This window comes from Taeniopygia guttata, chromosome 2, assembly GCF_048771995.1.
Source record: "Taeniopygia guttata chromosome 2, bTaeGut7.mat, whole genome shotgun sequence".
NCBI classification, from domain to species: domain Eukaryota; kingdom Metazoa; phylum Chordata; class Aves; order Passeriformes; family Estrildidae; genus Taeniopygia; species Taeniopygia guttata.
Window position 1 is genome coordinate 5,314,775 of NC_133026.1, and position 13,630 is coordinate 5,328,404.

At 42.9% G+C, this 13,630-nt stretch overlaps 1 protein-coding gene across 1 annotated transcript; it reads left to right on the forward strand.

The window, feature by feature from the left end:
• Nucleotides 1-2,041: 2,041 nt before the first annotated feature.
• GORASP1 (golgi reassembly stacking protein 1) lies at nt 2,042-10,816 on the forward strand. Its single transcript, XM_002186541.7, has 9 exons — nt 2,042-2,190; nt 4,091-4,171; nt 5,189-5,392; nt 6,060-6,146; nt 6,472-6,602; nt 7,154-7,289; nt 7,793-7,937; nt 8,228-8,383; nt 8,693-10,816. Exons 1-9 carry the CDS (start codon nt 2,128-2,130, stop codon nt 8,974-8,976), a joined length of 1,287 nt encoding a protein of 428 aa, XP_002186577.6. The 5' UTR covers nt 2,042-2,127; the 3' UTR covers nt 8,977-10,816.
• The last annotated feature ends 2,814 nt before the right edge of the window (nt 10,817-13,630 follow it).

Below are 13,630 nucleotides of genomic sequence, written 5' to 3' on the forward strand. Positions count from 1 at the left end.
ACACCTTTTGTCATCTCAGTGTGTATCTCCTATCCAGGCTTTTAGATTAGGAGGAAAATCAGTATTTGGGTTTTTTGATAATGCTTTGAATGATTGTTCAGTGATCATTCACTCTCATAATCTATTTATCTTTTAGCCACTCATTGATATAAATATAACTCAAAGCATTGCTGCTTAGTTTCCTTTAAAAAAATAAAACTTTGATAAAGCTTTGATGAAGGAGCTTTTGAAATCCAAGCTAGATTGCTCCTTTCTGTGTATTTATTTCCAGATGTGTGAGACAGGATATTCCTTTACCAGAACCATGCTGGCTCTTCCCAAGAATATAACACTCAGGTACCCACTAAAAATATCACTTATTGGAGTTTATTTTGCTTCATTAAGGCTTGCACACCTCCCCTTCAGATCTCTGCTAGAATTTGGGCACGGGAACTTCCTCAATGCCTTCTGTGATAAACACAAATGCAAAGAATTCCTCTAGATTTTTTTTTGTTTGTTTGTTGTGGTGTTTTATTTCCCAATTTAATTTAATACTGGAATCAGACTCTCTCAGCTGGCATCTACTTTTGGTAAGGCTGAAGAAATGTTTCTGATTTCTGTTGCTTGTAAAAATACAATTACACGGCCAGCACTGAAGATCCTCATTGGCTCACCCGTTACAAAAGACTAAAAAAAAGCAGTTTAATACAAAATACAGCTATGAGATAAGGTTCCCAAATATACACAGAAAAAAAAAATTCCCACAGATAAAGGTTAGGCTTTTTTTTTTCAATACTTTTATTTCCCATCTGCTCAATGCAGTCACAGCTTAGAGACAACTCCAGGGAAAAGTTACTTAAAAAGGCTCCTGAGAATATCCTGTGCTTTCTTTGGATAAATATGAACCAAAGTCTGTGGATTTCAAGCATAAATAGCTCCTGAAGTGACAGGGAATGTAAGAATTTTGCTTGGAAGCAAAGGAACAGAATGGAAAAAACAGCCTTTTTTTTTTTTTTTTTTTTTTCTTCATTTTTTTCCAGTTTTTATGCATCACACTTGAACCACAGAGATTGTGTGGATGGATCCTTGGAAAAATGAAATCAGTACGTTTATACTGAAATGAAAATGTTTATGCAAGAAATATAACTAACATTTTAACGAGATTAATATAATAACACTTCTAATTAATTCTGCTTCTTTGAAAATTTTCAGAACTTTTCCATTCACGAGTTAAAGGCAGAATCAGAAGGATCAATACTAAGTAGAACACAGTGGGGCAGACATGAAATTTCAGGGGGGTATAAATACTACAACCTCTTAAAAATAGAAATACCTACCTACTTAGAAATAAACATTTAAAACAGCAACATTGGACTCTTGATTTTCCTCTTCAGCTATTAATGCTAAAAGTTGTCTCAGCTGGTAGAAATACTGTTCTTGAGCACAATTCTCTGTAGACAGAGAGGAGCAGAAACACAAAATTAGTAAAAAATGAGCAATAACCTTTTTCTGGATTGTACTAACAATCATCCAGGGGGATGATTTTTAAAGGGTGTTAGAATGAGAACAGTAGTGGGCGAGTCTGGGGCTTTTTTCATAGTCTTAAGCCGTGCTAGGGGAGGTTTAGATTGGAGGAATTTCTTCACAGAAAGGACTGATCAGACACTGGAAGGGGCTGCCCAGGGAGGCGGTGGAGCCCCGTGCTTGGAGGTGCTTGAGGGAAGATGAAATGCCTTGGTCTGTCCCTACGGCGGTGTTCGTTGATGGGTTAAATTAAGTTTTATCCCAACCTAAAAAATTCCGCATTTTGTGATTCTGGGACTCCAGCGCTGGCCACGCCCCTCGGGTTTGGCCACGCCCCCGAGCAGGCCACGCCCACCTGGTGTTGGCCCCGCCCATTTCCCGCCCCCCGCAGCAACACCTCGCTTCTCCCGCCCCGCCCCCGTCGCTAGGGGGCGTTCCCCGCCGGCCACGCGCCAGGCGGCGGAATCGAGCCGATCTCCCGCATCGCTCCGCCGTGTCGCTGCGCTGCGCTCGGCGCTCGGCTGCCCGCGCCTGCGGGAGCGGCGTGAGGGCGGTGTGAGGGCGCCGCTCGGGGCCGCGGCCGCCTGAGGGCGGCTCCGCTCGGGGCCCGGCGGGGCGGCCGTCATGGGGCTGGGCTCCAGCTCCGAGCGCCCCGGCGGCGGCGCCGAGGGCTTCCATGTGCACGGGGTGAGCGGCCGGGCCCGCGGGGGGACGGGCGGAGGGAGGCTGGGAGGGCCGCGAGGGGCGGCGGGGTTGCGGTGCCGCGTCCCGGCCCGGTGCTGGCCCCGGCTCCGGCTCCGGCTCCGTCCCGGAGCTGCCACGGCGGCAGGGGCGGGGCGGGGCGGCCGCTGCCGGAGCCTGCGGGTGCCCGACGCGGCGGGACTTGGGTGCCCAACAGGCCGGGGGAGCCCGGAGTAGTTCAATAGAACAGCGCTTCTTCCATCCCTGCTCCCCTCCTTTTCTCCCTGCTCCCCTCCATCTCTCTCTGTTCTCTTTCTCTCTCCCTATTCCCCCGTTCCCCTCCTTTTCTCCCTCCATCTCTTTCTCTCCTCTTCTCCTTCTCTCTCCCTATTCCCCTGCTCCCCTCCTTTTCTCCCTGCTCCCCTCCATCTCTCTCTGTTCTCCTTCTCTCTCCCTATTCCCCTCCTGTCCCTGCTGCCCCCTCTGTGCATTTAATTAATTCCCGCCCCAGCGGTGCTTTCCCCCCCCCGGCTGCCTCTCCCAGATGCGAGTTTGCTGTATCTCCTCTCTTCAGCAGGTTGTCTGCACGTACAGTGGTGTAAATAAATGCGTGGCTGGAGGTTTAAGGATGGGCAGATAACAGCTGTTCGCATGAGTTGTTTCTTTTAGTGGGTATTTTCCCTCCCTGGAATAAGAATGAAAGCGTTGCTGCCGCGTGCTGTTTCCACTTCATCTGCAGTCTGTGTTTCTCAGCATCAGTATAAATGCCTGCTTGATTTTGATGCAGTTCAAGGTTCTGATGAAAATTAATACATCTACTCCAGCTGCAGTTACAGTGCTCAGTCGTGACTATTTAAAAATAAAACATGATTTTTATTCTTATTTTTGCTTTAGAAGCTTTTGCTGAAGTAACTGTGCTATTAAATCTATTTTATAATGTCTATAAACAGTTCTGCCAGCAAAAGCCCCAATTCCAATACAAGTTTATCTATTTAAAAAAAAACGTATCTAGTATTTTTGTAACACCAGACCAAATATAAAATATTGTAGTTTTAACTTTCCTAGCAATGAATTTCCCAGTTTAGATGATGCCTGGTTTGTAATTTTGTGCTTAAATTGTGAGGTGGCCCTCAGGATTCAAATATATCTCAGGTTAAGGCTGCTGAGTTAACAAAAAGTGAAGTCAAGAGGAAACTGTCAGTAGGTTTGTAATGATTCCTTAACACCTTCTTGCATTGTCAGTGCACCTTGGAGTGGATGGACTTTAATGTAATTGAAAATTTTTGTTGGGGTTTTTCCTGGTATGAATGTGTTTTATGAGTGTTCTCTCTGTTGATGTCACCTCTTCTATGACAGCTTTGCTTCTAATGAAATTGAGATGTCCCAATTCTTATTTCTTAGGAATCTTTTGTAAGTGGTGGCAGTTTTCTTGACCAGAACTTGTGGGCAGGTGTGTGTGTGTGTGTAAATATTCCTGTTCCAATGGGAAATGTGGGAACCCAGCTGTCCGTGGTGTTCAGGGAAAAATGGCTCTGATGCAGGTGGGGACTCTCACTGTGCTCAGGTTGTTGGAACCATGGAAGAAAATCCTACAGCAGCAGGGTGAAAACCAAGCCTTTCTCCAAAGTATTCAGTATCTAATAATTCCAGGCTGTGAACTCTGAAATTCAACATTTTGTGTCATATATGGGGTTCAAAATCTGCTTTTTACAGCTTGATTTGGATATCCGTTCATAGTTATACAAAAGTAAGAGCCTAATTATGCACTGCTGCTTGAGGGTGGTCATTTGGTGCCTTATCTCTGGCTCAGCTGGAAAGTAAATATTGAATCAAGTGTAAAGATTAACACTCTCACTTATGTAACTGGAGGTCAGTGTGGAATAACAATAAAATCTATGTTGTGCAGGTTCAGGAGAACTCCCCAGCCCAACAAGGAGGACTGGAACCTTTCTTTGATTTCATCATTGCCATAGGACACACAAGGCTTGTAAGTCTCAGATGATTTCAGTGCTGTTGTTTTCCACCCTACATGAACTGTGGGTGCTGGAGTGAGGATGAAAAGGAAAAGCCATAACTGTGACAAGCAGAGAAACTTTTCACATTGGACATTAAAAGTAAAGTAAAACTTGCAGGGCTTCAAAGTCTCTTTGGCTGGGCCCAAGTTTGAAGGAAAGGTTTTGTTTATGCCTTTACTCACCTTAACTTCCTAACAGGTTAACACAATGTTTATGTTATTGCTCATTTGTACATATTTTCCACCACAAGGTGAATACTGAACTGGTGAGTCAGTAGTCAGAGCTCAACATTTGTTTAAACAAACTTGTTTCAACATTTGATAAAACATGAGAAAGAATCAGGATGTCTACTTACACTTCTGAGACCAAGAACACAGTTCCTGTGTGTTGAGTTGTGAGAGAAGAGTTGAGTTTTGGTTTGATGGGTTTTGGTTGGGGTTTTGTTAGTTTACTTAAAAAGCTCATAGCTTTGCCTTGTGTGCTCCACCCTAACCATATTCAAACTGAATTAATTTGTCTTGGTTTTATGAGAGGAGATGTATTTTTTGGAAGTGATCATTATAAGGGCAGATTTTGGGGGAAGATCATTTAATCTTCTAACATGATGGAAATGAAGATATTCTTTCACAGTCAGTGTGCAGTGACTTTGAAGGGCTGTTGCAGAGGGATGGGGCTCAGAGACATGAAGTGAAATTTTGCTCCTCGTTGTTAGGACTACACAGTTGGCATCTGATACTGCTGGTATTATTTAATAGCAGTTGGGAAGGACAGGAATGCCGGTGATGAAATGGAGTAACAGGAAGAACTTATGTAAAGGGATGTGTGTTGATAGTACTGACTGCTTTCTAGTAAAAGAAATAGAACTGGAAATTGCTGGGATTGTTAGTGAGCCACAAAGCCTAAACTTTGATAGTTTTGGTTCTTCAAATTCTGCCACAGATGTTACAGGTGAAACTGTAAATAATGTTAATCCTGTGTCTGCTTTACAGAACAAGGAGAACAATATGTTGAAAGACCTGCTGAAGGCAAATGCTGAGAAAGCAGTGAAGCTGGAGGTGTACAACATCAAAACAATGAAAATTCGAGAGGTGGAGGTGATCCCCAGTAACATGTGGGGAGGACAAGGCCTCCTGGGAGCCAGCGTGAGGTTCTGCAGCTTCCAGGGAGCCAACGAGCACGTCTGGCACGTTCTGGTGAGGAGCAGTTCCTGCTGTTCCTTGCTGGTGGTGTAACCTTGCCTTACAGCGGGATGGTTAGCAGTAATGTCAAGTGCTGGGATGCAGGCACACAGAGGAAGGGAACACAGTCTTGGTTTGTCTGAGCTGTTTGAGTGGGGACAAGGAGTGGGTGGCTGTCAGAGCTCCCAGTGACAAAAATAATTCCATCCCAACCAGACAAAACAGTATAGACGGGAAGGGTTTTTTTATGTCGAAGAATCAGTGGCAAAAGAAAAAAGATTCTGCCCTGATTGATGTCTCTGTGTTGGCTAAACTTCACTGAAGTAATATATTAGTGTTACAAAAAGCACCACAAATTTATTTTAAAATTAAAAGGAAGACCTAAAAGAATAGAACCGAATAGGAAAGAACATTTATGTTTCTGGTTGTTTAAGTAAATGCAATTTCTCAGCATCTTCGGAGGATGTAATTTTAAATTGGTAAGATTTTCTTACTCATCATGTTCTACATCTTTCTTGCTCAGCATGTTTTACAGGATGTCACAGGTGTAGACTATTCGAGAACTTCTTTTTTACCCCGTTAACAAAATGTTCTTTCCTTCCTTGCTCTGGGAGTTAGTTCTTTTTGATCCTGGTAGTTTATCCTGCTGTGGGTGCAGATGACTCGTGTCATTCTCTCACAGGACGTTGAGCCTTCATCTCCTGCGGCCCTGGCTGGGCTCCAGCCATACACTGACTACATTGTTGGATCTGATCAGATTCTCCAGGAGGTAGGGTGCACGCTCCTTCCAGCAGCCAGCGATTGGCTTTGTGCTGCCAAGCAGGATTTGGGTTCTGTATAAATCTCATCATACACATGGGGGTGGCACTGAGGGATTTTGGAGGGTTGATGTTTGTGACAGAAGCTTTATTGTTAAAGTAAATATTATGTTTATTTTTAATCTGACAACAAAAAGAAGTTGCCACTAAAGATCAAACTACATTGGTGATTTTTCTATTCTCTGAGTGTTAAATATCTCACATTGAGTAAGTAACTATGTAAAATGTTGGCTTGCACATACGGGTTTATTAACTACTACTATTTTTTTCTCACAGTCAGAGGATTTCTTTTCCCTGATTGAATCCCACGAGGGGAAGCCACTGAAGCTGATGGTTTATAACACTGAAGCAGATTCCATCCGAGAGGTAGTTGTGACTCCCAATGGAGCTTGGGGTGGAGAAGGAAGGTACTGATCTCTCTTGATAACAGGTTTTACACTTGCTGTAAATGAGCTCCTATTAGGAGTATGACTACTATCAGTTATTGGTGTTTCCAAGTTCAGCCTTGTTTCCCCACACTTACCACCCAAAACTGTTTTCTTTACATTAAAAACAAATCATTTTAGAACTAGGAATTGGGCACATTCAGGATCTAATCCTGCTCAAGTTTGATCAAATGGCAGAACTCCCATTAGCAGATTGATTATCTGCATTCTCATAGTCAAAACATTCAGCTAAAGCAAGAACAAAACCCACATCAGGTCAGGTTAAATGTTTTGTAGAGATATAAAGTAATTCACTTACAGCTAAGCTGTCAGCATATCTCAAAGTTGATTGCAGAGTGTTCCTTGAGTACTCTTAAGTGGATATTCTTGCAGGTAGGTATTTGCTGCTACAGATAAAAGACACAAACTATTCTTGTTTTAAAAAAAGTCAAAATTTAAAATATTAGCTTTGTTAAGAGCACCTTTCCATCCGATTTTTTTCCATTCCATCTTGTTTTTTTTCTCTTGTACAGTTTAGGATGTGGTATTGGATATGGCTATTTGCACAGAATTCCAACACAGTCCATGACATCAAAGAAAAAGCCAGAAAGCAAATCACCCTCACCCGAAGCTGGAACTCCTGTGCTATCCACTAATGGTTACACAGAGGTAGGAAAAAAAATAAATTCCAATCTCTGCCACATTCTCTGGAGTTTCAAAATTTTCTGTTGTTTGGTGCAGTGGTAGTACAGAATGTTTGAGTACAGCATTCAATTTTGTTGAATGAAACGGAGTTGGCTGAAGGGAAAGCTGATGCTGTTGAGCAGCTGCCACATCACCAGTGTCAGCTGATATAAATTCTTGACAGATACTTTCTCCCTGTTTTCAAGTCTTGCATCCTACAGCTGTGCCAGTCAATGAGGATCGTGTTAGAACACCTACTTCACTAGGAGAAAGATACACCTCCATGAACCAAGTTCTGAGAACAGATTGGCTTTAAAAAATAGAGCTGGAACATGTCCTAAGTGGTGTTTGTCTTTCAGTTTCAGCATCACAGCTTCTCTCTGAACTGGTGCACATGGAGACAGGCAGGATGCTTTCATGGGAGGTTTGGCTACAGGTGAAGCTTTTGATGTAAAACAATGTTTTTACTTCTTGCTGTCTTATTCCAGACTCCATTGTTGGCACCTACCTCTCAGAGTGACAGCTCTGCAGCAGTTATGAACTTGGATCATTCCACAGAGCAAGAAATGAGTGGTTACCCACCAGAAAGCTCCCTTTCTCCTCCTCCCCCTCTCCAGAGAGTTATGGATCCAGGTATGTTTTCTGGGGTGTTTTTTTTCACCAATTCTTTGGAGTACATCTAAATAAATAAATATGGTCTTAAACAAGCTAGAGGTTTAAATTTAGAACTCTGAACACTGGTGGTGGTTTTCCTCGAGGTTTTTGACTTCTCTGGATTTCAGAGCTGTAGGATTTGGTTACCAGGTAAGTTAAATTTATTTGCATTTAGTAGGAAGGGGACTTCACTGACTTGTGTCTGGATAGAACATGTGCTTTTGAATATGGAATTTTGTGTTGCATCTAATACTTGCTTTCTCCTTCAGGATTTCTAGATATGTCTGGAATCTCAGTTTCTGAGTTCACAAATGTAACAGAAGTGTCCAACCTGTCCCCATCTGCCTCCTTCAATGTGCCAGCAGCAGGGGCTTCTGTAGGCTCTGAAACATTAGTGCCAAATAGTGAAGCCTCTGCTTATTTTGGTAAGTTCACTCAAGAGTTCATGAAATAATGAAATCTTATTTCATTCCAGAAATAAGAGGTCTTATTTCTGGAATGGCACCAACTCATGCTCACTTACCATCATCACAGCTTCTGGAAATAGGCAAATTTTAATAAAAAATCAGCAAGAATGGCAAAAATGGGATGAAAAAAGTAGCAGAAATCAGGTTTAGAAATGGAAAAATCTAATGTGCTTTTCATTAAGTTTATAGCATGTAGGTCTCTATAAATTAAAATGCTGAGGCACTGTCTGATATGTTTTGTTTTTTTACAAACTCTCAATTTCCCAGAAAATGTCTCAACTTTGGAGCCTGAAAGTTTAACCCCATATCCTGAAGGATCAGGCAAGCAGCCCACACTGGATGACCTCCTGCCTTCAATTCCATCTTTACCTTCTCTTGATCTTCCTCATGACATTTCTTCAAAATCAACACTAGGAGCTGATGCTGATAGCCAGGAGTCCAAGCTGCTTGTGAACAGCATTGAGAGCTCATTAACCACTGCTCCAGAGACACCAGAGCATGAAGCAGCAAGGGAGCAGAAAGGAGAAGCAGCTGCACAAGATCCTGAGTGAAAGAAACGGACCCTGCTGCTGTTTACAGACTGCTGAATGCTGCAGTGCTACAGCTTGGAATATTTTTCTGATCTTGAAAGAATTACAGTTACTCTATTTTGTTAGTGTAGACAATACTAGAAAAGAAATCACACGAAGTACATATCCTGTTGTCTTTTCCAATCACTGTTTAATGGATTGATCTATGCTCAGAATTTGAATGTTGTCCAAAATCACCCAATCAATAGAGAAATTGATGCAGAAAGAAGTTGGATGCTGGCAGAATGTCAAGTTCTGGAGTTCACATTTGCCTAGACGTGCTCCTGAATGTATTTACAAAGGCACTGTGCCTGAACAGTGACAGTGATGATTTTTATCAGTATGTTTGATGGCATTAAAAATAATATTTATAGTTTTGATTTATTAGTAAGCTTTTCTAATGGTACATCTTGGTTAGACTGTTCTTGTGAGTTGCAAGGCATTTCTTACACTAAGATAATTTTTACTTACTATTCTAGTACTCTTACTAGACTCTTATTTTTCTTGGTTTCATTCCCTTCTCTGCAACAGTCATTTGTATACCTTCTTTATCCCCCCTTGGGCAGGAAGGAAATAGAGTGGGGTTTGAAATTGCAGCCTCAGATGGGACAAAGCCGTGGTGGTGGGTCCTGTCAGGCACTTCTGCTCTCGAGTGGACCAGGTGGTGGCCTTGCAGTTAAACAAACAGAGACGGGGAGGGAATGATGGTGGTTACTTGAAACAAATTGATGATGATTTTAAAGTAGGGGTGAAGATTGAATGTCTTGGCTTCTGTAGTGACCAAGAAATAGCTTTGCTTTGTGCTTTTCTATTTACTCGTTACTATTTTTATACAAATTGTTTTTAAGTCTAAAATAGGGCTGTTGTGCAGCACCAGCAATTGGTTTTTGTAGCTTTTTTTTTGGTTTGCCTTTGTCCCCAAATCACTTCTGAATGTAACAGGAAGCATGACATAAACAATGGAAGACATGGATGGTTTTATAATCCTCAGGGGAGTGATTTATCATGGAAATTCAAAGCTGCTGGTAGGCAATAATACAGCTACTGCAGTGAAAATCCTTTGTAAATGAGGAGAATGGGGTACAAGGCTGGTGTGTGCTTATGCTATAAACTGAAGTACACTTATTTAGCACAATATTGCCTGATTTCCTTTGCCCTGGCTCCTGCTCTCTTTCTGCTCTGTCAGTAAGTGACAACTGCCCGGGCTGAAATCTGGTACTGACACAGGGGACTCAGGTCCCCAGGTCTGCGGGTGACAGCTCAGCTTCAGCCAAAGGGTGCAGGCAAAGTCACAGCACATGAGGGCTTCACACGAGTCCACCCTGACAAAAAAACCTGTCCCTGATCTGTTGTTAGCCTGAAATACTGCAAGTACAGTAGTTCTGAGCAGGACTGTTGAAGTACCTGTTGCTTTAAAGAATGTATTAAGCTCTAACTAAAGGCATAGAACTGACAGTGGATTCTAGTCTGTTAATTGTAGGCCAGTTTTATTTCCTACGTAGCTAAAATAAATTTCCTATTTTGTTCCCCCAGCTGACTGTTACAAGGGTGAATAGCCAAACACTAAAAACCAAATGTAATTTAAACTATTCCTAGCTTTGTTTGATCTTGGAGCCTGATGCCTGAAGACACCTAGGTGGTGTTTTATTCATGTTTATTTAGGACTGTTTCTAGTCCTTTACTTTTCTCAAAAATGGCCATGAGAGGGTAATAGCTCATTTAAGTGACTGTACCATAAACACCCTTTAGAAATCTAAGAGCAGGGAATGTCAAAACTCGTGCTAGATTTCAAATGTCACCAATAATAAATGGCTTAAACTTAGTTCAGTCTGTGTCCAGCCTCTGTGTGTTATGTTAACTGGCTGTGGGAAAGGGTTTGGAAAACCAAGTAGTTAACTGAGCCAAACCTGAAACCTGATCATTCAAATGCTAAATGAGGTGAAGAGTTGGACCTCCTCATTAAATGTCTCTTACCGACTTGGATTACTCCCTCACAGCTGCAGCCGAGCAAGCGGAGAGTACTCCTGTTCATGGGTGTAAAGTGAGAAAACGATTGGAATTTTAGTTTCAAACTAAAAAGAATGGGAGAAGCACCTGAGGGTAGCTGGATTCAGAGCCAATACCAAACAGCCACTCAGCTGCTGCTGTCCCAAAGATGTTTCCAGGTAAGCAGGAGCTGGATGTGACCCTTCTCCCACTCTAAACCTGACAGCAGCAGCTCTTATGCAGACACAAGAAGGATTATCTGGGCAGCATCAGGAGAAGGGGAAAACAAAGGGAGGAGGAGAAGGAGGTCACCTCAGATGTTACAGCAGCAGGGTGATTTATATGGCCAGACACAACAGGATGAGCTGCAGACCTAAAATTACCAGTGAGCCTGAGGACACAGGTCTGGCAGACGTTAAAGCCACGGAGGCTCCCAGCAGCTCAAGAATTAGAGCGAGGATTAAGTAAAGCCCATCTCCACTGAGCTGCTCCTGCCAATGCCACAGCACCCAGGGCTGATGGGGCTGAGCCAGGAGGAGCCCTCTGAGCCAGGGACCTCCTCCCACCTGCGTGCTCAAAGCTCTGCTCAAAGGCCACAGAAAGGCGGCCAAGCCCTGCCCCAGTGAGGCTGATCCATGGGAACTTTCCATACGGCATAACCCTGTACTAGGAATGACTGTAAACCCCCAAGATCATTATAAGGAAATAGAGATAAACATGCAAACCTCATTATTAACAGGATATACATGCTGAACTAATTCTGGCTGAACTTGAATGAGTGAATGTGGATGTATTTATTGTCTTTAAGTTGAACATCTATTTTAACACCAAATTCAGGCAGTGATGATTTAATTTTCCCTCTTTAACTTCCACAGCAGGCCTGACAATCTACTGAAGCTCCTGCTGTACTGCTCTAGGCTCTGTGCAGAGGCTGCTCAGCCACACTTGGCTGAACTTGAGTGTAATTCAGAAATGCAGCAGGAAAATGGATCTCTGCAATGCTGAGCAGAGATCACACCACTCACACATACTGGGCTTTTGTACTTCCACATGCATTCTCCATCTTCCCCTAAAACTGGGCATGTATTTCCACCTGCAAGCAGTTACACAAGAACAGGCTCTCAAGAGAAAGCAGCTACAGGTTCCTCATTGCATCAATTAGACTGTGTTCCATTTGTTCATTTCCTGGGCACTGCCCACACAACCTCCTTCTTGGCTTTTGCCTTAAGCAAACACTAACTGGCATTGCTTCTGCTGTAGCAGAGTTCCAACTCTTTGAGCAAAGTTACATTTAGAAGCTACAATATGTAATTATTACATATATATTATGTATGTAATATTGTAATTAAGCATTCAGAGTCCCCTGAAAAAGACATTTAAAATAGTGTTACAATATCCTCAGAGAGAGATCAGCCATGTCTCACCCAGGCTCTAGTCAGCACCTCTGCTCTGCATGGTGTTTGCATAGCTCTGTACAGAAAACTTCCACTGGGGTACAGGGAGCTCTTTCCATCAACCACTTCCCTGTTAAGTGTGTGTGTGCTCCCAACAGCTCTGTTATCCAGCTGGGAGGTGATTCTACCTGGCTCTGGTCAGGAGCCAGCACCACATCCACAGTGTAAGACCATGTGCTTAAAGACTGATTTTAAATGTCAAGTTCAATAAATTTTGAGGGATAAACTTTGCATAAAACAGGATCTCTGTGAAATGAAAAATAATTCTTTGGTGTAATGTCTCTATACCAGTAGCTGCCCTGCAAGTCCCTGGCTGCCCCTCTCCTGGGGAATACATGGACAATCCAAATGATACATCGCAAGACCAAGAGGTAGAACTACACTCAGGTCCCTTCCAACCCAAACCATTTATGATTCTGTAATAAAGCTCATGCAGTTCCAATACCTTCCACTAGAACAGGATGCTTAGAGCCCCACCCAGCCTGGCCTGGAACACTTCCAGGGAAGGGGAGTCCACAATCTTTCTGCCCAGAGCTTATTCTGAATATTTTTTCAGTGTTTCTTAAAGTTACTGGTAAGTCCTCCAAGCAGTTCTTCTCATCCTAAAATGATACTTACACTTCAGCTACAAGTTCTGAGCCAGGCTCTCCTGTTCTCAGCCCCAACCCATCTAAAGAGAATAAAAAGTTACCTGTCATACAAAATTTAAATGCTTTTCTGGAAGACAGGCTGCACTACTAAACACTATATTTACAACTCCTTCCAATCATGAACTTGGAAATTAGGTAACTTCTGCAACTCTGCAGCCTTCTCTATGATTCTGGCAATCTGAAACTCTCTGTTCACAATGTTCCTGGGAGCTGTGAATCTCATATTAACTCAACGCTCTCCTCCTTCTGCCTTCAGGACTCTTAGGGACAGCACAACTCCAGAAAAGGTGACAGAATTTAAAAGGTAGTAGCAAAAGACCCTTTCTCTCACTTTATACACCGTGTAAGTCAGAGCTAGGAATCTGGGAGCACATTTGGGTACTGAATTACTGCATGCTCAGAGAGAGCAGCTCAGCTGACAATTCTCACAGCAAAAGCTCTGAGCATTCTTTCCTGGCATTTTCAACATCAGGAAACTCAGGTTGATTTCCCATGTGCCTCTTACAATCTTTCCACACCCAGACAGCTCAGCAGCAACTGGCATGG

Coding starts and splice junctions, on each gene's coding strand:
- GORASP1 (XM_002186541.7), top strand. CDS start 2,128: ATGGGGCTGGGCTCCAGCTCCGAGCGCCCCGGCGGCGGCGCCGAGGGC. Junction 4,172..5,188: donor CCATAGGACACACAAGGCTT/GTAAGTCTCAGA, acceptor TCTGCTTTACAG/AACAAGGAGAACAATATGTT. Junction 6,603..7,153: donor GCTTGGGGTGGAGAAGGAAG/GTACTGATCTCT, acceptor TCTCTTGTACAG/TTTAGGATGTGGTATTGGAT.